The sequence below is a fragment of the Excalfactoria chinensis genome, chromosome 24 (assembly GCF_039878825.1).
Source record: "Excalfactoria chinensis isolate bCotChi1 chromosome 24, bCotChi1.hap2, whole genome shotgun sequence".
NCBI classification, from domain to species: domain Eukaryota; kingdom Metazoa; phylum Chordata; class Aves; order Galliformes; family Phasianidae; genus Excalfactoria; species Excalfactoria chinensis.
In genome coordinates this window covers 1,367,199-1,387,341 of record NC_092848.1, presented here as the reverse complement: position 1 = coordinate 1,387,341, position 20,143 = coordinate 1,367,199, and the positions used below count along the sequence as shown (strand labels likewise).

Here is a 20,143-nt window from a genome sequence, read left to right as displayed (position 1 = left end):
TAATGTAGGAGTGCAGTTTGGAAGGGTGGGATGCTGGAGTCCTGATCTACACCAGTAGTTAGTCATAGTTACACCAGTAATTAGATTGTGCTCCTGAATCCTGCAGAGCTGTAGGGAGGGGAAGGCAGAGTGCTATGTTTCTCCTCTTTGCCATTGGGACTGCCTGATCCTGAGTATGTTCCCATATTGAACTGATCCTTAAAGCACAAAGAGGAACCCTCAGGGTCAGCTTGCAAAGATGAGGTAGGACAACTTCCCTGCCTTCAGATACGTGCAAACCACAATGAATTGGGTGGTCGCAATAAAAATATGGGGAACAAACATCAAAATGCAGCCTGGTGGCGGACAAGCATTGGTCTTGAAAACGTAATTTATCTGGGGATGGCAAAGGAGGGCTGTGTATGGTGGAGGAGGCTGTTCCAAACACTAGGACTGAAGAGTCATGTTAACAAGCATAGACTTGTGCCCAACCATGGCACATCCCTCTGGGCTCACTGTCTTGTCCCTTCTGTCCCAAAGGCCAAATTATCCAGATCGCCCTCCGCTTCTGAACAGAGAAATCAGCCACGAAAATGATGTCCCTGAGAGTTCTCTCGCTTCTTTTTGCTTCTCTGAGCTTTGTTTTGATGGAAGAGAACGTCTCGGGGTAAGTGAATCTGGAAAGCACACGATGTATTTTGAGCCTTTTCCAACTTCCCGCTGAAAGCAAATGGATTCTTTCCATTGGCATCCTGGTAAAAAGGTGAGAACATGAGTCCCGAGGTGGCTCTTGGATATAAAGAGATGAACAAATGATAAGAGAGATCTCAAACTAAAGCCTTTATGCCAAAGCCAAGAACTCCCAAGTTTTCCCTAGCAACTTTATAGCTCCAGGTTGGGAGTAGCAAGCTGGAAGTCAACCAGGGAGAGAAGGTTGGCTGGGAACTAGAACAAGATGTAATCATCTCACAAGAAGTAGGCTAGGGGGCATTTCTTTTTTCTAAGCTCCTGAAAATGTGACCAGTTACATAAAATGGGGACGTAATAGTTTCCCTCTGTTCAGTTCCTGACACAGAACCTCCAGCTGCTACCCAAGAAGGTCCAAAAGAATCCCTATTAGAGAAGTAGGAGCTGATGAAATTCCAGCTTATAGTACCAAAGAAAGATCAGCCCTGACATCCTTGGCTAATTCAGGTAGTCCCCAACCATGCCTGCATCGTCAGATTGGTCTGAAGGTCTCAAATTGTCACCTGCCATCCCCCCTTCAGGCTCTTTGAGGATGTAGGAGGAGGTTTCCTTGCTGTGTAGCTCACTGGAGAAGGTGTCTGAGCATCCTTTGGGACTGAGTCAGAGTTCAGATCCACCAGAGTATGGCAGGATGTGGCTCTGAGGGATGTGGGTCACTGGGCAACATTGGTGATGGGATGGTGGTTGGACTGTGTGATGCTGATGTTCTCCAAACTTAATGATGCCATGATTCAATGATGTTATGAAGAGTCACGCTGGCTCCAAATATCCTAAGTTCACCTCGCAAGCTATCAGATGTGAGCTGCAAATGTGTCGGTAGGCAGTAATGGTTACCAGGATGAGGAGCAAGCCAGCTCCTTGTCGGGTCAGCTCTTTACAGAGCTGGGCAGCACTCACTCCTTTACTGTGCTCCACACTGCTCTCCCTGCAGCCTCAGCATAAGGACTCCCGGCGCCAGACCGATGCACAGACGCTACTCGGAGGCCACACTGGCGAGCGACTACAGCCGCACGATGGATAACATGCTGAAGAAGAACTTCGTGGAGTGGCTGCTGGCCCGGAGAGAGAAGAAAAGCGAGTGAGTGTGCAGACTTCCAGCGCTCCAAACTCACAGCTGTCATCAGCCAAGTGATGGCTGCATTAGCATGTAGAGCTGAGGATATTTTTCTTGGACGGCAGCAGTGATTCCCTGGGGGATGGGGGGTTGTTTTTCTTGTATTTCTTTTTTTTTCCCCCTTCTAAATCCTAAAGGTTTTTCTGCTCTGTCGGCACACGGCGCAGCCTCCTCCGTGCTCGCGTCTGCCTTCTCCCACTGCTGCTGTTGGTTGGGACGGGGAAGGAGATGGGTTTGAGGAACAGCAGCCTTCCAGCACCCTCTTGTGGTGCCTCAAGTTAAGATTTCTGCCCATTTTTGCCTTCCCAGCAACGTTATTGAGCCGAACAAGAGAGAAGCCGAGCCCCAGCTATCCGCAGCCAGTGACCAAAGCTTGGACCTGCGCAGCCACGAAGCCAAAGACTTCCTTGCCTGGCTCCTAAAAGCCAAGGAGAATCAGAGGTGAGAGCGGAGAGAACTGAAAACAGAGACTGAGACATGGCTGGTCCTACAGCATCCTTTGGATCACAGCTTAAAACGAAACGCTTTGAGTTAACCAAACCATTGCAGTCTGGTCTACTCAAAGCCAGCTTTCTACTCACAGCTTCCTGCTGGCTCAGCATAAGCTCAGCTCACCAAGTTCCTCTTTCAACACTCCCGATCTGAGCTGATGATACCAAATGTTCCAAAATCAAGTCAGTTATTTGGATCCATCCAAATATCTGTTCTTGGGCACTTTCTATATTACAAATATACATAGGCAGCAAATAAACGAGGGAAATGTTTTGGTAATATGAAGACAACACTTGCTGTCTTTTGCAGCTGCTTTAGAAACGAGGATGCAGGGGATGAGCTGGGGTGAGGGAAGCAAGCTCTGCTATGGTTCACAGAGGTGTTTCACGCCAAGCACGCAGCAAATGGGACACTGAGAGTTGCTAGTCATGCCGAAATGCAGAATCAAAGCAATGAAGGCTTTGAGGGATCTCAAAAGGTCATTCGGTCTGACCTCTGCTACAAGGCAGGATCGGTTTGCCTGAAACCATTCCTGACAGATATTTGTCTAACCTGTTCTGGTTGTGGGGTGGCAAAAAAAGAAAACCTTTGATACTGGAGATTCATCAGCTTGAATAGACGCATTGAAAATCATAATAATAAATTTCAGTGTCTGCCTTAATCTCCTTAATTGCAACTAAAAAGCACAACTTGTGGGGGGAAAGTCCTGCCTGGGAACAAAGTCTTTCCTTTGTCATCCTGGAGCACAGATGCTGCTTCACCCACATTCTGCCTTTGTTTTGGTGCCTGCTGGGGCTGAGGGAAGATGTGGGGAAAAGAGGGGGTTGGGGACTCTTCCTTCTCATCCTCTAAGCCTGACGGACGTGTTCAGTGCTCAGCATCCCAAACTTCCCAAGATCAAAGCTTCGTTCTGTGGCAGCATCTCACCATGTCAAAAATAGGTTCAAGCTTCTCAGTGGCCAACCTGGCCAACAAATCTAAGTGGCACCTGGAGGGAAAGATGATGGAGAAAACCTAGAAGACCTGAATCCACGTGGCATTAACTTGTTCTAGGCTATGAGGCAGAGATTTGTACATGGCTTTTTCACAATGAGGGAGAAAGGAAGGGCTGTTCTAAAGGGTTTTTTAGCCTAAGGATGAAGTGAAACAATTGGTTCAGAATAACAGGTTACTGAGAATCAAAGGGAGATGTTGCCAGGATTCAGGGTTGACAAGCTGGCGAGCAGTGCATGAAATCAAAGGAAAATAAGATATCTGTGTGAATTTGATGCAACTGGGAGAAGATTGTGGTGTGCTGCATTCAGGTTGTTTCCTCTCTCGATGGCTTGTCACATTTCTTGCAGTTCTGCTTCTCTGGAAGGTTCAGAAGATTTGAAGGATGTTGTGAACCAGGAGTTTCTGACATGGTTAATGTCAACTGACCTCTGCAGACCAAGGTGAGCCACTGTTCTGCCTGTAGTAAAAGCATCCCTTCCACTGTGGCACCGTACAAAGCCCCTGTCCCAAGGGTTATTGCTGCTGTGTTCCATCTTCTGATGACCACTGAGTGCTCACACGGTGTGGATTAACTGGATTTCATTGGAGAGTTGAGAGCTTTGGTCAGAGTTTGGCTCTGCAAAAGAGTCTTCAGCGATGAACTGGAGGATGGACAAACATCAAATAACAGCAGTCTAGAGAAGGTTAATAGTCTATGGGTTAATAAATCCTCTATGCTGCTTTTCTGAGAAGAAGGTAGAGAGCAAAACTGTTGATGCTGATGGCAAAAGTTGGACAAGGATGAAAGAATCTCCTTGCCCAAGGAGGCTGTGGATGCCCCATCCCTGCAGGCATTCAAGGCCAGGCTGGATGTGGCTCTGGGCAGCCTGGTCTGCTGGTTGGTGACCCTGCACATAGCAGGGGGTGGGAACTGGATGATCATTGTGGTCCTTTGCAACCCAGGCCATTCTATGATCACATGAAAGAAGGATAGGCTGGCTGTAAATGGAGGAGGTGGAGGCTGCTCTGTGCTATGCAGAGCTCCATGCAGGTTGGGAACCAAGCAGGCAACCACAAAGCAGAGACAACAACTGAGTGCTGAGCTCATCCTACAGGGGAATGTAGGGAAACCTCTGTATTCCATCCCTTTGATCTGTTGCTGCTCTGTCTCAGAAGTTAAACCTACTTTCTATTGGATACTTGTTAACCGAGTCATGTCATACAACCAAAAGGTGCCACAGGTGGCTGGTGGGTAAAGAAGGCAACAAATAACACTTTGTTTCCCTTCGGAGCTGCGTTCAAACGGGGTAAATGTGGGACCATTAAGGATTTATGGCTCTTTTTTTTCCCTCCCATATAGGGCTGCGTGACCACAGCACAGCCTGAAGAGCTCCCATAGCCCCATCTACAGCCGCACTGAGGAGGTTCCGCGTTGGGTATCGCCCACTTTGCCAATAGAAGAAATAAAAGACTTTTAGCCCGAAATTGCGATCAGATGAAGTTTCCTTTTGGGGTCGGAGCGGAGGGAGGGGGGGGGGGGAGGGATTGGATTTTAACCCAGCAATTAAATAGAAGGGCACAGCGCTCAATGAGCTCAGAACCCAACAGCACGAGGAGACGGGATGCGGGTGAGCAGATGAGGAGCTGCGGTTGGATGATGACCCTTATAAAGGGCGGTGGGAACGGAGCAGGAGCTGGAAGCCATTGGCTGCCCTAAGAGCCGCCCCATAAGGTGGAGGGAGGGGGGTTCACATGTTGCGTCGCGGCTTGATGACGTTAGAAGGTGCGCGACGCGCGGCGGTGCAGCCGGGATGCACCGGAGAGGGGTCGGTGCGGGCGCTATCGCCAAGAAGAAGCTGGCGGAGGTGAGGGGGGGTCGGGGAGGTTCCAGACCCCAATGGGAGCTCCTAAGTGTGTTTATAGGGGGGTCAAGCTCCGCCGGTGTCGGGATAGGTGAGTTGGCAGAGTCCGGTGTTTCAGTGTGAGGGATCCAGGCCCGTTCTGGTTTGTGGTAGGGGGGTTTCTGGCTCAAGGTGGGCTCGTTCCCATCTCCATAGCCATCCTATAGGGTGATCCTTACCTCACTTGCTTGCGGTCTCTGGGTTCATCCGTCACTGAAGGAGCATTTCCCTCAGCCGCTTTGGGGTTTGGTTCTGTCCTTCAGCTCCGTTCTCTGTCTCTATCCTTCAGCTCTGTCTCTAATGTTCTGTTTTCCTCCTACAGGCCAAGTACAAGGAGCGAGGGACAGTCCTGGCTGAAGACCAGTTGGCTCAGGTGGGAGATCCACCCCTGCTGTGGTTGTGAATCCGGGCTTCATCTCACACTGTCTCAGGGTTTCATTATCCATAAGCAATGTGGGGAACGATGGCACCCTCTGAGCTGCTTTTCCCTCCTAGAGCTGTGCTGTTTGTTGCAGTTGTTGCTCTGCCTCCCTCCTCTCCACCTTAACAACGTCACATTTATGTAGAGCTGTTTCCTTCCTTTTGAGTCCACTGAGGGTGGGTGGCACGTCGGAGTGCTGAGTGTTGCCTTAGGGCTGTGCTTGCTTAGTGTACATTGGGGGTTGTGCTCACAGAAGGATTAAGCAGAAATCCTTTTCTCTCACTGTTTTCCAGATGTCTAAACAGCTGGACATGTTTAAGACCAACTTGGAGGAGTTTGCCAGCAAACACAAGCAAGAGATCCGTAAAAACCCGGAGTTCAGGGTCCAGTTCCAGGATATGTGTGCAACAATTGGAGTGGATCCTTTAGCATGTGAGGGCCAGGCAGCAGAGCTTAACAGCTAAAGATCCTCCTGGAAAGGGATTCTCAGTGAAGGCATTAGAAACTGTCCTTGGGAAAGTCTGATGGTGTATTGATTCTTAGGGTTTGAGAATGGCTGTAATATGCTTTTAGGTGATATAAGTTTAAAAGGGGGAAAGGAAAAAGGTGAAGAGCCTCTTTGGTTGCCTCCACTGAGCCCTCACAGTGAGGTTTGTGAGCACCAGTAGCTGTTAAGGAAGGTGTTTTTGTCAGTGGTCCAATCACTTTCTTCTTTCTCGCTTCACAGCTGGTAAAGGATTCTGGTCCGAAATGCTGGGAGTTGGAGACTTCTACTATGAGCTGGGTGTGCAGATCATTGAAGTTTGCCTGGCTCTGAAACACAGGAATGGAGGTGAGGATCTCCCTGTGTCTGTCTTCACTCCAAAAGGGCAATCTGAAGCTAACAGCAAAGCCAATAGGAGCTGGAATCTGATACGTTGTGGGAGTATAATGTGAGGCAAGACTGAGCCAGTGGTTAACACACAAAGAAGCCTTCACTACTACGGCTGGAGTAATTTTCTTGCTTTGCAGTTATGCTTTTTTGTCTCCTTTTGTTGACTCCTAGGTCTGATAACACTGGAAGAACTTCATCAGCAAGTGCTGAAAGGAAGAGGGAAGTTTGCTCAGGAAGTCAGCCAGTGAGTGCCTGTATATTGTAGGAAATGGGAAACCAGTAACATGAGAGAGAGAACTGAGTGCTTGATCTCAGCTGGGCTCAAAGGTGCTGATGTTAATTGGACTCTAGATCCAAGCAATTAATCCTGTACATGTGCTCTGTAGTTAATGACTATTTCAGGAGTGAGCCATAAGCATAAAGAGCTGTTGGCTTGGGCTGCAAATGCTGTGCTCCTACTGTCACGGTCTGCTGAAGCTGCTTTGGTTCAGGCTGTAAGGAAGGGACTGACACCTGCACTTATTTCTATAGAGGAGCACAGATAAATTAGTTCTAAAAATAAGAAACAAGATCAGCTGTTGATTATCTGGTATTGCAGTGTGCTCCAGTAGCTGTATCTTACGCCTTCTTCACATGAAGTCTTCCTCATTTACTAAACTTAGGGCAGTTTGGGAGAAGCTTTTGGCTCAAAGCCCTGCATCAACTTCTGCTTTCAGAGATGATCTCCTTCGTGCAATCAAGAAACTGAAGGTCCTGGGGAGTGGCTTTGGGATTATCCCTGTTGGTGGAACGTATCTGATTCAGTCTGTACCAGCTGAACTGAACATGGATCACACAGTCGTCTTGCAGCTTGCGGAGGTACAGAGCCAGGAGACTTTAAAATACCACCTCGAAAGAACCTCCCTGTTTCAGTGATGGAGCACGTGGTGTGGAAAATAACAACATTCCAGTGTGAATGTGAATCTAGAGCTTGTGCTACGGTTACATCAGGCCTGTAGGCAAAACTGTCCACGCTCTTTTAAACTGTGGGCTTCAGTCTCGACTACAAGCATGCTATTTTTTTTTTCCTCTCTTTGCAGAAAAAGGGCTACGTAACAGTTGGTGAGATCAAGTCCAGTCTCAAGTGGGAGGTGGAACGTGCAAAGCAAGTTCTGGTATGTATGAGGGCCTCTTGTGCACGGGGGAGGTCAGTGATGGGTAAAAGCCCTGAGTTCTACACACTCCCTTACTGTATAATAAATGCAGGGTGAGGCCTTCCCCTGTGAATGGCTTGTCAGCTATTCAGTTAAGCTTCACTCACACTTTCTGCTCTGTCTGAATAGGAACACTTGCTGAAGGAAGGAATGGCTTGGCTGGATACCCAGGCAGAAGGAGAACCTCAGTACTGGCTGCCTGCTCTCTTTACAGAGTTGTACTCTCAGGAAATCACTCCAGAGGAAGCCAAGGAGGCAATACCTTGACTGCTAAGTGTTCTGTGCCTGTATCCAAGCCTTCTTGTGAGGGTACTTGAATATCACCTGAAACACAGGGACAGTGGACTTGAAATAAATCTTTGTAAAAAGAAGTGTCTAGCTTGACAAGTTTAATAGGACTCATTCGTGTTACCTTGGGATTTTCTCCTCTACCTTGAGTGGAAATAGCACTTATTATTGCCAACAGTAGTTACCTTGTCACAGCAAGAGGAAAAGTATTGCTATTTGCAACTGCGGTCATGGAGGATGCAGATATGACTGTCTAAAGATTCTCGCTGCCAGCAGTGTTGCTTCTAAAGCCACTCAGAAACCGAGTCCTCTGCTCTGTGAATGAGGCGTCGTTCCACTAAGGAGCACCACAGTCTGGATTCTGCCAAAACAAACTTTATTGCACCAAAAAAAAAAAGAAAGAAAGAAAAAAAAAAGAAATCTTATGTACAATAGTATATAAACAAGGTATCTTAGAGTGACTCTTGTGCATATATATATTTCTTTTTGACTCGGTTAGGTCTAAAAATCTGTTGCTAAAACATCTCTGCCTAGAGCAGTCATTGGAGGATTGTCACTTTGAAATGGAAACATTCAGAAATGGTAGGACAGACGACATTAGAGCTAGAAAACTAATACTTCTCTTTTACAGCCACATGCTAGTTAGGTGAATAGTGTCCACGATAAGGCATTTTCTTGTTTCATTGGATGGGTGGATGGTAATGCCACATGCATCGCAAACAGATTTCAGAACCAGCTCTGCCTTGAGAAGGCAGCAGAGTCACAGCTCTATCCACAATGCTACTGAATGGTGACAAACAACGTGACATTTACAACAGGATTACAGAGGCAGAAAAGTAGCATACTGCTCAGCTCATGATTTCTCAGGAGACCCTGCTTGCCTCCCCGAGACCTTATTTGAAGGTGAACACAGCTTTATTTACTCTCATTTGGTGTATGTGTTGAGTGAGACCTATGTAAGTTTAGCTTTCCCTTGAGGGAAGACAAGGTTAAAGTCTAATTCATACCAATGACAGACCCAGGGGAGGTTGCTTGCTAGAAGGGAGAAATGGTTCCCCTACTTGTTAAATGGCACATCTACAGTTCAGAAACGTTTTCACCTTCCAGAGCTGCTTAGAGAGCAGTGTGCAGGCTTCTGAGTTCTGCAAGAGCCAATATAAATCAGAGACTGAAAATAATTCAGTGACTTACAGGACAATGCCTTTCTGTACAGTGCATGGCAGGGGTCTTTTGGCCATTCCTCCCGTGTCAGTTTTTTGTTTGCTTTTAGAACAAGAATGACTGCACTGAACATTCTCCCACCACCACCAGTATGCAACAAGGAGGTGCTGGGGGAGAGGGCCTGGGACAACGTGCAACTTTGTGCTCAGCTTTCTATCCGAGTCCTCGTGAAAGAAAGTCAAACTGTTTACCAACAAAACATTCTCCTGGTTCAATCAATCATCACCGGGGTCTTCCACCTGGAGAAGCTTTTATTCACCTCCACCCAAGTTGCACCGAATGCATCTTTGACATAATCGCACTTGCAGCCAGCACGTGCCTCTCTCCTCCAGCTTTGCTTTTGCTCACAGTAAAAAGCTGCCGTTTAAAACATTCAAAGTACTGAAGTGTTAACTTTACAACACTCATCCAGCTCACACTTAGCCAAGTTTGGCAAAGGAATTTCAGTCAGTAACTAAGTGTACACCTCTGGAAAGCTCCACCCAGAAACAGTGGCTTCCTGAGCTAGAATTGCCCCTTATCCTAGCATTCCAGTGTGAGCAATGAAGGTTGCTGTGGGGAGGGAGGTGGCAGGAGGAAAATGAAATCTTACACTGACTGGAGAGATGGAAAGCAAAAAGTACTTCAGTGAAGGAAACAAAACAGCTCTCTGTTCAGAGCAGCCAGAATAAAATATTTCTAGAATACTAAATTCAAATCAAAACCTTAAAAGAGTTACACAAACAAGGCTTAGTTTTTTTTTTATTAGTGCTCCCCTATCTCTGAACCAATGGTTTTCTCACCTTCCCTTCCCCAAAACACCACGATGAACAGACCTGCACTCCAATGTACGGGCTCTTGCCTTTTCATCCTCCCCTTTTGTGCCTGAAAATCTCAGTGGATGAAGTCACCCATGGCTTGTGTAAAGCTTTCAGAACGGAGCCCAGATTCCACCACTGCTCTTTATCTTTGGTCTGTCTAGAACAGCGTCTAGAAGAAAGACATTGGGTAGATGGGCTCTACAGGGCAGACAGGCTCCATCTCTCCCAGTCTGCACAAAAAGGTTTCATTCAGGCACACAGTGCCTGGGCCATGTCATACCCCAGACTCATCAAAGCACTCCTACAGCTACAGCTCCGTATTCAGCATGGCCCCAGGGAAGGGCTCACTGTCTAGGAACAGAAAAGCTGTAAAGAGGAGTTGCAGTCTACATCTCATTCTTTAATCAAATGGAGACAAAAAAATAATAATAATAATAATAATTATAACCAGTGTAGATGTTGTTCAAAAAATAACCTGATGCCACATGCTCCGGATTTCTAGTAGAGTTAAGTACCTTGTAAGAGTAGCCTGTCACAAGCTCGGCTTTGTCTAGCATGAAGTCTTCTCGTTCAGCGTTATCCACCAGAGCAGTAAAAGGAGACAGAAGATATCCCACAGTTTTCTCCACTCTGGCATTGGTTTGGTTGTTGAGTCTGTCAGGGGTACTCTAGTGTGAAGACAGAACATCCCCACGGCTTGGCCTCTCCGTTGGTAACGCAGCACTAAGCTTTGGAGCAGCCCTGAGTGTCTGTCTCTGTCTCAGAGGAGCTGCTCTCAGAGTCTATTTCTGTATTCTCCTGCTGATGTTTCTCTTGCACCTTCTGCCGAATTCCTTGCAAACGGATTAATAGGGACTGATAGTCAAAGTGGCCACGTTTTTCTCCAAAAGGATCCTGGAAGGAAACCAGAGACGAACTCATTAATATAGACCTCTTACCAGAAGGATAAAGGTCTAAAGACAGCTGTATAATAACTGTTAAATTCCACTTTAAGACGGGACCAGGTCAATGGCCTCACAAAACTCAAAACCGATACCAATTACTTTTCCCTTACAAGGCCACCAGAGTCATCAGGCACAACTCGTGCTTTGTGAAACCACATAATCATTTTAAATCAAGGTGCCCAGCTGCTTTAATACTTTTTGCTTTTATCCCTATTCCACGTTAAAGGCAATTGCCAGGGCTATATAAAGGAGTGGTAACATTTCACTTGTCCCACGTGGCCCCAGAGTTAACAAGAAAGCACATGAACTCTCCCTACTTCAGGAGTGCTTTCGTTTTATGAATTACACAGTGATGGCACTGACAGGAAAGAAGGGCTCAGATCAGAGACACTAGATCATTAAATCAAACACCTCCAGCTCTTCTTAACAGTGAAATTTCTCAATGAGTCAGACAAGAGGTGCCTGATGAGGGAGGAAGAAGTGTTCAGATGCAAATAGCTTGGCAGTCTATTCTGTAAAGTCTATTTTCCTACAGAAATGAGCTCCTCTATTCAACCTGTCTGGCTGTATTTGCCATATTGTTGCTGTTCCTCTACTCCTTCCTCCTCCAGATACTTTTGCCTCCGTCAGCCACTTTCATCTGACAGAACAACTCTGACAGTGTCAGAGAAAAGTTTCTATCTGTACGAGCAAAGAAATGGAAGAAAAAGAAATCTTACCAGCATCTCAACAAACAAATGATGCAATAGAGCTCAGTTGCCACCAAGTCCAGCACTGAGAGAAATCTACCAGCCCTGAAAACACTGTGTGCATACTCTGAACTCAGGAACGTTAGTGTTCTATCCACAGGAGTTTCATGGTTAGCTCAGAGTTGAAACATACAGTTGATAGAAAAGGTGCAGATCCGCCCCATGCTGCACATCACACGGTGCAACTGTTGGTCACTCTGAGTGTATTTGGAATCAAAGCTCTGAATCAACAAGAAAATCATCTGCCACTCACCTGCATCGTCTGTCCTTGGAGATAAAGCCTCTCTTTGCACACCCCTTCATAGAAGTCGTAGTATTCCATGAAGGATTTCTCCATTACGCCCCTGAACATAATCAGACAGCAAAGAGTCAACAGAGAATGACAGTATTACAATGGTGGCATCATCCAGGGTCACAGCATCCCACTGAACCACAGCCATGTAATCAGCACAGCTCAAGCCAGACAACTAACTGGGTAGAGCTAGGCAGGACACAGAACAAAACAAACTGCAGCACTGCTGCAGCTGAACAGATCCTGCACGTGTTTCTACAACAGCTGTGTTTTTCTCTCTCTCTGAGATGTTGGTTTTTTTCCCCCTCTAAGAGAAGGCACATTTATCTCAAACACAAATCAAGGATGCAGCCACTGGTGCACAGTAACACAGCTTTGGTCAATGCACAGCTCCTAGGCAGGACATAGATGCAGTCATCCATTTCAGAAGAAACAAAACCACTTTGCACTAGAGAAGGTTGATTTAAAGACTTGCTCTTCTCTGGAGCACATCTCAGGAGCCCAGGAAAGGCAACCTGAGAATCTTAACCTGTTTCCCCACACCCATTTTCTCATGCTCCCTCCTTGCCCCCTTTCCATACCGTAGTGGCTCAGGACAGGGACACTTTCCTTCCAGCATGTCACACACTGCTACTCGGATGGTCTCATGCCGAATACACTCGTTATAGTTCTTGCTGTCCCCAGGGTGCCTCTCCTGGAAATAGAATTTGGGCCAGTGAGTCCATGTTACTGGAAAGGCTCTTCGTCTCTCACACTCTCGAGACTGATGAATTTCACTGGTGCATGAACCCACTACAGCTATGTCTGTTTAGTGTATGCTGAGCTCATTTATGCTGGAGAAAAAGCAAAAGCAAAAAAAAAAAAAGCTGGCACCATTTTCTACATCTACAGAGCCTTGGACTCGCACAGCTGGGGAGACAAGTCAGCTGATAGTTGGCACAGAAAACTGCCTCTCTTTGGGATGCCAGAACCACGAAAACCTGAGCAGTTTGGTTTCTGCATGACAGCGTGTCTCGTGGAAGCTGTATCAGGAGTCATGTAGCAGAGAAATGCCTCTTCTTCTATTACTTCACACACATGAGAGCTAAGCAGCCTCCAGTTCAGAGCTTCACAAGTCCCCCCCTTGAGCTCTGACCAGAGGCAGAACAAGCTTTAAAAAAAGCCAAGTGACACAGCCTTGCTTTGTCCCCATTTCCAGAATGTATTTCGTTACCAGGTCAAGGTGTGGAGCAAAGGGAGAAATTGCTGCAGAATCAAAGATGAACCATCTCCAACTCTCACCTGCTCAAAGCCGGGTTCATTATGATACGGGTTCTCAGTCATCAGAGACTGGATGGAGATGAGGACTGAGGAGATACTCTGTGCTGGGCTCCATGCAGGCCCGGTCCAAGTGCTAAAGCATCAAGATAGAAAAGCATCAATTAACAACACAGGATTAGCCCAGCAATCACCATCCCTCCAACTACTGAAGATCAGAAAGCTCAGAAAACACATCTACACCGTACAGAAATGTAACAGCTGCTTCAGAAAGACAAAGCACTGCACACTGAGAAAGTCTCCAGGTTGAAGGCGGTTTATTCTCTTAGTCAAATGAGAACATTGATCTGAGCCATGCAAGAGGCTGGGGAGCTTCACAGCTAACACACAGAGGGAAAAGCTGAGGAAAAGTGCCATCTTCAAACACATCTCAGGGCAGTTCAGAGCTAAGGCTATCATCTTGCAGAGCATCCTGAAGCAACACATGCTGCCAACTCTACAGTAAGTCAAGAACTGCAACTCTTTATGAAGTTACATCTAACTTTGCAGACTCAAACAAGACCATTACTTGGGCAGTTAGCAATGCAGACACTCAGCACAAGGTCTGTCACCAAAAGCACTCATGGATACACTGCTGTAGGAACAAGATACCCATTTAACGTGTGGAATGTAGCAAAAAACCTCTGCACAGAACAACAGGTCAGGAAAAGCTGCTCTGCTACTTGCCATTTATATCCTAGCTCCAGATAGAGAGCTGCATCCCTGGGAGCTGAACATGGATGTACTGACCTGCATATGCTCTTCCTAAATTCATTCACAGCTTCCCGTTGCTGGTAAGGCTGAGGCTCTTTGTTCACTCTTCAATAATCTAGCTTCCATGCCAAAGCTACACTACATGAGCAACGAGGCAGCTTGCATGGAAGCTGCTGGGCATTCAGCTCGCTGAGCTACAGACAAGCCCTGCACACCTCAGTGCTTCCCAGGCATTGGCATCCAGCTCACTGGATCAGAAAGGCTGAGGAAAATGTTTCCCAGCACACTGCATCTCTCTCCCAGCTCCAGACCAGCACATGAGTATCAGTGACTTGAATCAACTTGAGCATAAGGGGCACACACACAGTGCTGCTGAAACCATCCAGTCTCACAACCACAGCTGTGCTCAGATTCCTGTTGTTTGATGAAACCCCTACAGCAATTCAAGCCATCGCTGCCCCTTCCCCACTTGGCTGCCTCTATGTGCACCAGTCCAGAGCCTCAGTAAAAACCCTTCCTTACTTGCAACTGAAACCAGATGGGGTGGGGAATATCACACTATGGTCAGAGTTCCTCTGGTAGAGTCTAGAAGCCACTGAATCAATCAGGACTCGGTTTAAAAACTAAACAGGTGAGTAACAAGCATTTGAAGCAGTGAAGCCTGTTGGAACAGGCAGCATGGGAGCAGAGATTGTAAATCATTACACCTACTGCTCAGCCCCACATACTACATGTAGGTGGAGGCCCAGAGCACTCAAATGGCTTTCAAGGAAGTTCTTAGAGGCTTTTAATCTTATTTATTTTTAAACCCACACACAGGGAGGAAATTAAAACCACAAAAACCTGCATTCAGAAAGCATGAAGGATCAGCTTGCAAAGAGCAAGAGCAGAAGAAAGGCAGCGCTCAAGCCAGGGCTTTGCAAGGGGAAGCAGAAAAGTGGCAGCATCCACTGAACTTCATGCTTCATTCACTGAACTTCATTCTTCATTCACTGAACTTCATTCAGATGCTTTTAGAGACGAGTCAGACTCTTAGCTCAGAAGAGGAATTTGTGCTGCTTTACGACTCTGATCCAGTGCATAACTTCACAGAAGCATAAAGGTGCATCCAAGCATGTCTGGGGCAAGATCAGGGCACAGCGTGTTGAGAAAGATGTGCGAGGCACAGTGCAGCCTGTGGCTACCTCCTGATTTCCCACCAAAAGAGCCAAAGTCTCCTCTTACCCTAGAATACTCAGGCAGACTTTCCCATTGCGGTAGAAGTTGGGGTTAAACCTCACTGTGTTATTTCCCGTTGTCATCAGTTTGACCCTTGGCGGGTGGATGGGATAATCTGGAGGACAGCGAAACAGGAACAAGAAGAAACCCCCTTCATAAGGCGTGTCAAATGGGCCTGTGATCAATGCATGAATCTGGAAAACAAAAGCCCATCTTGCGCACCACTTCAAAATTGTGCAGCACCATCATATCCTCAACAAAGCCAACCGAAGGCAAGAAACCTCCACCCAGGCATGGACACGGCACCTTCCCCAAGCACACGCCACATGCAGGCCATACACAACCCCTCCACCCCCCTTCCTTCCCTCCTTAGCCAGAGCCACTGCTGCACACTTCTCTCCCCTCTGCCACACTCAATGTGCAGAGCAGGTTTCCAACACGAGGTTTGGCCATGGTCCACAGCAGCTGCCTCCCATACATCTCGACACAGTCCAAAGCAGACTGAATCACAGTTCAAGCTGGTAAGCTCTGCTTTAAAAAGATTTCAAATATGGGGAGGGGGGGAAAAAAAAAGTCTAATTTTAGCATGGAAAAAAGGCAGATTTTTCCACCAAAACCAGAACATTCCTCAGTTTTATGGTCTCGTGCTGATTTGGTTTTATTGAAACCAATCATTTAATTACTTCTGCCAGGATCTGAAATTAAGACCCCACGCTCCCCTTGCTAATTACCTTCAAAAAGATCTCAATTGCATACCAGGAAATCTGCTCCCATTGGGCTATTAGGGAAGCTTCCTCCTTTTCCATCCTCCTGAAGCCATCCAAGCAATCTCCTTTAACGATCCTCTCACCCACCTAGGATGTTAGTTCAAAACCCCAAGGCTGCTGTTCTACAAACCCGCATTCCTGCTGAAGGGCATTTTGGCACTTTCAACCTCCAAACCGAGGGAGGTCAGAGCTCCAGCAAAATGCCCAAGGTCTGAGTTGTCTGCACACAGACACTCCCCTTTGTGCTATCTCCAAAAAGAGCCCTAAGCCAGGCAGGTGCTCACACTGAGGGAACCAAGGGATTGCCAAGTCTGTCAAGGGGGGGGGTGAGAGAAGTGTGCAGCAGAGGAGAAACCAAAGCAATCCCATACACACACACACATACACACACACACAGAGCTTTCTCAGAACCCAACACAGCCAGATGAGGTGACACTGGCTGGAGAAAGGTAGCATCAGCCAAGGAATGCACTGGATCAAGATCACTGTTTGAGCAACGTCAGCCTCCAAGATCACTGCACTCTCTCAGGTGTAATTGGCAACTCTCTATATCCTGGAAAATCCCTAGAGCCAGGCAGCCAGGAGGGGAAGAACTGGAGCAGGAGAGACAAGAGACACACCTGGCCCCAGGGAACAGATGTGCTGGAGATGATGTGATGGGAATAGCTCTGCAGGTCAGATCTGCATGAGCTCATGGAATTGTTTGAGTTGGAAGGGACCTGTAAAGGCCAGATGGTCCAACTCTCCTGCAATGAACAGGGACACCTACAGCTCAATCAAGTGCTCACAGCCTGGTCCAACCTGACCTCAGGTGCCTCCAGAGACAGGGCACCCACCACCTCACTGTGAGAGACTCTGTTACCTGTGAGTGCCAGGTAGGCAGCTCCAGAGCAGGACAGGATGTGGGCCCAGGGATAAATCCCACTATCAATTCACAACACCTCTGCCTTCCGTAGGTGACTTACATATCATTTCCAGTGACTGAGATACGTTCCTCATTTCCAGCCCCTCACAAAGCCCCCCATGGCCAATAGATTTCCACAGAGATCTCTCTGAGCTAATCTAGTGATTCTTTTTCAAGCATCTGTAAGGGAAAGAATAAGCTGGATCGGCACTCTGCTAGTTCATAGGGCCACAAAATAGGGCTGCCTTTATCAGTGGAAACTCCTCAAGTTCCTGTGATGGTATCTCTCCACAAAGCCATTTTTAACTTGACAGCCTCCTCCTATTTAAATGCAGCCCAGATTGTCACCAAGAAACCCAGAGCTGCACTGTGCTCTTACAAGACTCGACTTCTCTCAAAACAAGAAGGGATTACAACATTTGGGAGAACCCTCAGAGCAGCCATCAACAGCAACATATAGAAGAGTGGGAACATGAACTCATTCCAAAGTGTCTCTTACCTTGGTCATGTCATGGGGATCAGGCACAACAAACATTCCCGGGGGTGGTTCCTTGTAAATAGACATAATATCCCTGGAATAAAGGAAACAGGAATTAGTCAAGATCTCCCTTGGTTTTCATCAGCCTTTGAGGCATGAAATGTTCCAGTGGACAAATCTGTGTAGAGATGCAAAGGGATGGAATTGTAAGATGGGAATTTGCAACTCAAAAGTGGTTGATGTTGGGTTTTTTTGGGGTCTGTTTCTTGGCTGAGCACTCTTAACTTATCCTAAACAATAGTTGAAGAGCACAAGCAGCATTCAATGAGGCATCAGACCTCAACGCCTTGGCAACCTGCTGCCTTGTATTTTACCCCATAACCTAAGAATTGACAATAAAACTTCTCTTAAGGTCAACACGAAAAACCTCTCATTGGTGAATTTTGTTACCTAACACAAAACTTTACCTCCCTGCTTTCTCTCCATACACTTGGACTATTTACGAAGCCCCTTCTATAGACCCATTCACTTTTTTTTCCCCCAACATTACAGTACCTGGATTGTGTCTGAAAAGTGCTCTGTCAGGTTTGGTTTTAATCAGACAGTGGGTTCAAGTGCTATTAGGAGGCACGGACACACACACAGCTTAAATCACAACGGTTTTATTTCCTGGATTAAATGAACTGAAAAAGAACGAGCTTACAGATGCACCAAACAGCACCTTTTATTGCCAAAAAGCTCCCCACCATCATCAGAACTGCACGATACTCTGGGACAAGCTACCACTAGACCTGTTCAGGAAGCAACCAGAGCTCAGAGAGCTATTCAGGGCAATAACAAGTCTGAGAACAACAGGAGAGGTTTTGCCTTCCTACTTAACATTATGAAGTTATTGCTTTCAGTGCTTGGATGGAAAACTGCCAGAGTATCCGGTGCCATCTTTGGAAGGCATCAGACTAGCTCTAGAACAAGCAACAGAACAAGGATGAGCAAGAGCCTGGCAGGCAGCGATACTGTTCTGAAGGAAGAGGAAGAACTTGCTGACACGGTGCCAATATCTCTAACAATAAAAGACCGTATTGCTCATGGTATCAAAGGCTATTGACACGTTGGGTTTAACCAGATGATCCTTAAAAAGCCAGAGCAGCCAAATGGGTGGGCACCAACCAGGAAGTTTAGGATAACATCTTGCAAAACTCGACTGCTGATGGGGACGGAGGAGCTCGTTCTGCTTCCCATTTAACAGCACCTCCAAGGAGCACAATGAGGGCAGGATGAGGGCAATGTGCCACAAAGCGTGGCTGCCAAAGGCCACAGCAAGAGCAGGAGCACCCAAACCCCTCGTTACAGAGCCCTGGGGCTGCACCTAAAAGAGCCCCTGGGGCACGGTAATGAAGTATAGAATCATTATGGTCGGAAAAGACCGCTCAGATCCACAAGTCCAAGCCCAGCCCACATCCCTCAGTGTCACATCTCCACGGTTCTCGAGTCCCTCCAGGGATGGTGACTCCACCACCTCCCTGTGCAGCCTTTGCCAGTGCCTCGCTGCTCTTTAGGAGGAATTTCTCCTAATACCCAACCCGAACCTCTTCAGGCACAACATCAAGAAATCACCCCTTGTCCTACAGCTGCTCCCTGGCACAGAGGCCGACCCCCACATCCCCACAATCTCCTTTCAGGGTACTATAAAGCAATGAGGTCTCCCCCTGAGCCTTCTCTTCCCCAGCGACCACCAGGCCCCATCCAGGGGAGCCCCTGAACCCGTCCACAGCCCCGAACCCGGGCTGAGAGGACGGCGTGGCCTCGCGGACCGTTACCAGCGCCCTTGAGGAACGCAGGCGGCCCCCGCACAGCCACGGAGCGGAACAGCAGGGAGCTCTATGGGCCGGGAGAAGACGGGAGGCGGCCCCGGGGCAGGGCAGGGCAGGGCGGCCCGCTCACCGTTTGATCCGCAGCAGGCAGGCCGAGCTGGGCCGCTCGCTATCCCAGTCACCGCTGACCGTGGGGTCCCAAAAGGCGGAATGCGTGAGGAGAGCGGCCCCCGCAGCCGCCGCCGCCGCCGCAGCGATGGGAGCTCCGCCGCTAACCGGGGCGACGGTGGCGACCGCCGGTGAAGAGCCGAAACCCGCTGCCGCCCACAGTTCGGCGGGGATGAAGACGCCGGGGCTCCCCGTTCCGCCGCTCGAACCGGTCGAGGTGCCGCCAGCACCGCTGCCCGTCGTCGCCGCCAGCACCGCGGCCGGAGCCGCCTCTTCGGCTGCCGGACTCTCCGCCATTCCGCGCCCGGCCTCGGAGAACGCTGCTTCCGGGACTCCGCACCAACGAGTCGGTCGGCCAGAGCGGCCACCGCCTCGCACCTCCTCCACCGATCACCGCCCAGAGCGTCACCTCCCCCGCGCTGCCCTCCCACTACCGACGCCAACTCCCCCCCCCCCCCCCCCCCCCACAACTACCATAGAGTCACCTTTCGGTACCAGAGCGGCCCTTCCGCTGAGACTGCCCCCCCCAGCGCTCCGCACCGCCGTGCAACAGCGCCCCCTGCTGTGATGGCGGACTGCTCCGGATTGCAGAGGCAGAGAAGTCTGGCTTGTGGAAATGGGAGCTTTTTGAGGCTCTTTAGGGATGCTGAGCGATGATGCTCAGCCATCATTGAGCCCATTTGACTTCCAAGGTCACCGCTGCCATCCCAGGGATACGCAAAATCATTTCTCCCAATAGTCTCAAGAATGGGTTGGTTTGTTTTGGGGCAGAAATCAAACCCCTTCTCCAGCTCCCT

The 20,143-nt window shown here is 48.2% G+C and overlaps 3 protein-coding genes across 3 annotated transcripts; 2 read left to right on the top strand and 1 right to left on the bottom strand.

Annotated features, from left to right (window-relative positions):
• The first annotated feature begins 572 nt into the window (after positions 1-572).
• Positions 573-3,772, top strand: GIP (gastric inhibitory polypeptide). Its single transcript, XM_072356852.1, has 4 exons — positions 573-646; positions 1,658-1,804; positions 2,150-2,281; positions 3,676-3,772. The coding sequence occupies exons 1-4, from the start codon at positions 573-575 to the stop codon at positions 3,770-3,772; spliced, it is 450 nt and encodes a 149-aa protein (XP_072212953.1).
• A 1,254-nt stretch (positions 3,773-5,026) lies between these two features.
• Positions 5,027-8,346, top strand: SNF8 (SNF8 subunit of ESCRT-II). Its single transcript, XM_072356710.1, has 8 exons — positions 5,027-5,172; positions 5,531-5,581; positions 5,923-6,061; positions 6,357-6,461; positions 6,675-6,747; positions 7,220-7,361; positions 7,583-7,657; positions 7,826-8,346. Exons 1-8 carry the CDS (start codon positions 5,119-5,121, stop codon positions 7,961-7,963), a joined length of 777 nt encoding a protein of 258 aa, XP_072212811.1. The 5' UTR covers positions 5,027-5,118; the 3' UTR covers positions 7,964-8,346.
• UBE2Z (ubiquitin conjugating enzyme E2 Z) lies at positions 8,344-19,756 on the bottom strand. Its single transcript, XM_072356709.1, has 7 exons — positions 19,309-19,756; positions 17,389-17,461; positions 15,225-15,412; positions 13,272-13,383; positions 12,572-12,684; positions 11,952-12,042; positions 8,344-10,899 (listed from the first exon to the last, which is right to left on the bottom strand). The coding sequence occupies exons 1-7, from the start codon at positions 19,641-19,643 to the stop codon at positions 10,729-10,731; spliced, it is 1,083 nt and encodes a 360-aa protein (XP_072212810.1). The 5' UTR covers positions 19,644-19,756; the 3' UTR covers positions 8,344-10,728.
• Between the last annotated feature and the right edge of the window lie 387 nt (positions 19,757-20,143).

Bases quoted from the DNA above. Each gene is read 5' to 3' on its own strand.
- UBE2Z (XM_072356709.1), bottom strand. From the start codon at position 19,643: ATGGCGGAGAGTCCGGCAGCCGAAGAGGCGGCTCCGGCCGCGGTGCTG. The intron at 15,413-17,388 runs GTAAGAGACACT...TTTGTTTTCCAG, and splicing joins ATCCCCATGACATGACCAAG to ATTCATGCATTGATCACAGG. The intron at 12,043-12,571 runs GTATGGAAAGGG...GATTATGTTCAG, and splicing joins CCCTGTCCTGAGCCACTACG to GGGCGTAATGGAGAAATCCT.
- SNF8 (XM_072356710.1), top strand. From the start codon at position 5,119: ATGCACCGGAGAGGGGTCGGTGCGGGCGCTATCGCCAAGAAGAAGCTG. The intron at 6,462-6,674 runs GTGAGGATCTCC...GTTGACTCCTAG, and splicing joins TCTGAAACACAGGAATGGAG to GTCTGATAACACTGGAAGAA. The intron at 6,748-7,219 runs GTGAGTGCCTGT...TTCTGCTTTCAG, and splicing joins TTTGCTCAGGAAGTCAGCCA to AGATGATCTCCTTCGTGCAA.
- GIP (XM_072356852.1), top strand. From the start codon at position 573: ATGATGTCCCTGAGAGTTCTCTCGCTTCTTTTTGCTTCTCTGAGCTTT. The intron at 647-1,657 runs GTAAGTGAATCT...CTCTCCCTGCAG, and splicing joins ATGGAAGAGAACGTCTCGGG to CCTCAGCATAAGGACTCCCG. The intron at 1,805-2,149 runs GTGAGTGTGCAG...TTGCCTTCCCAG, and splicing joins CGGAGAGAGAAGAAAAGCGA to CAACGTTATTGAGCCGAACA.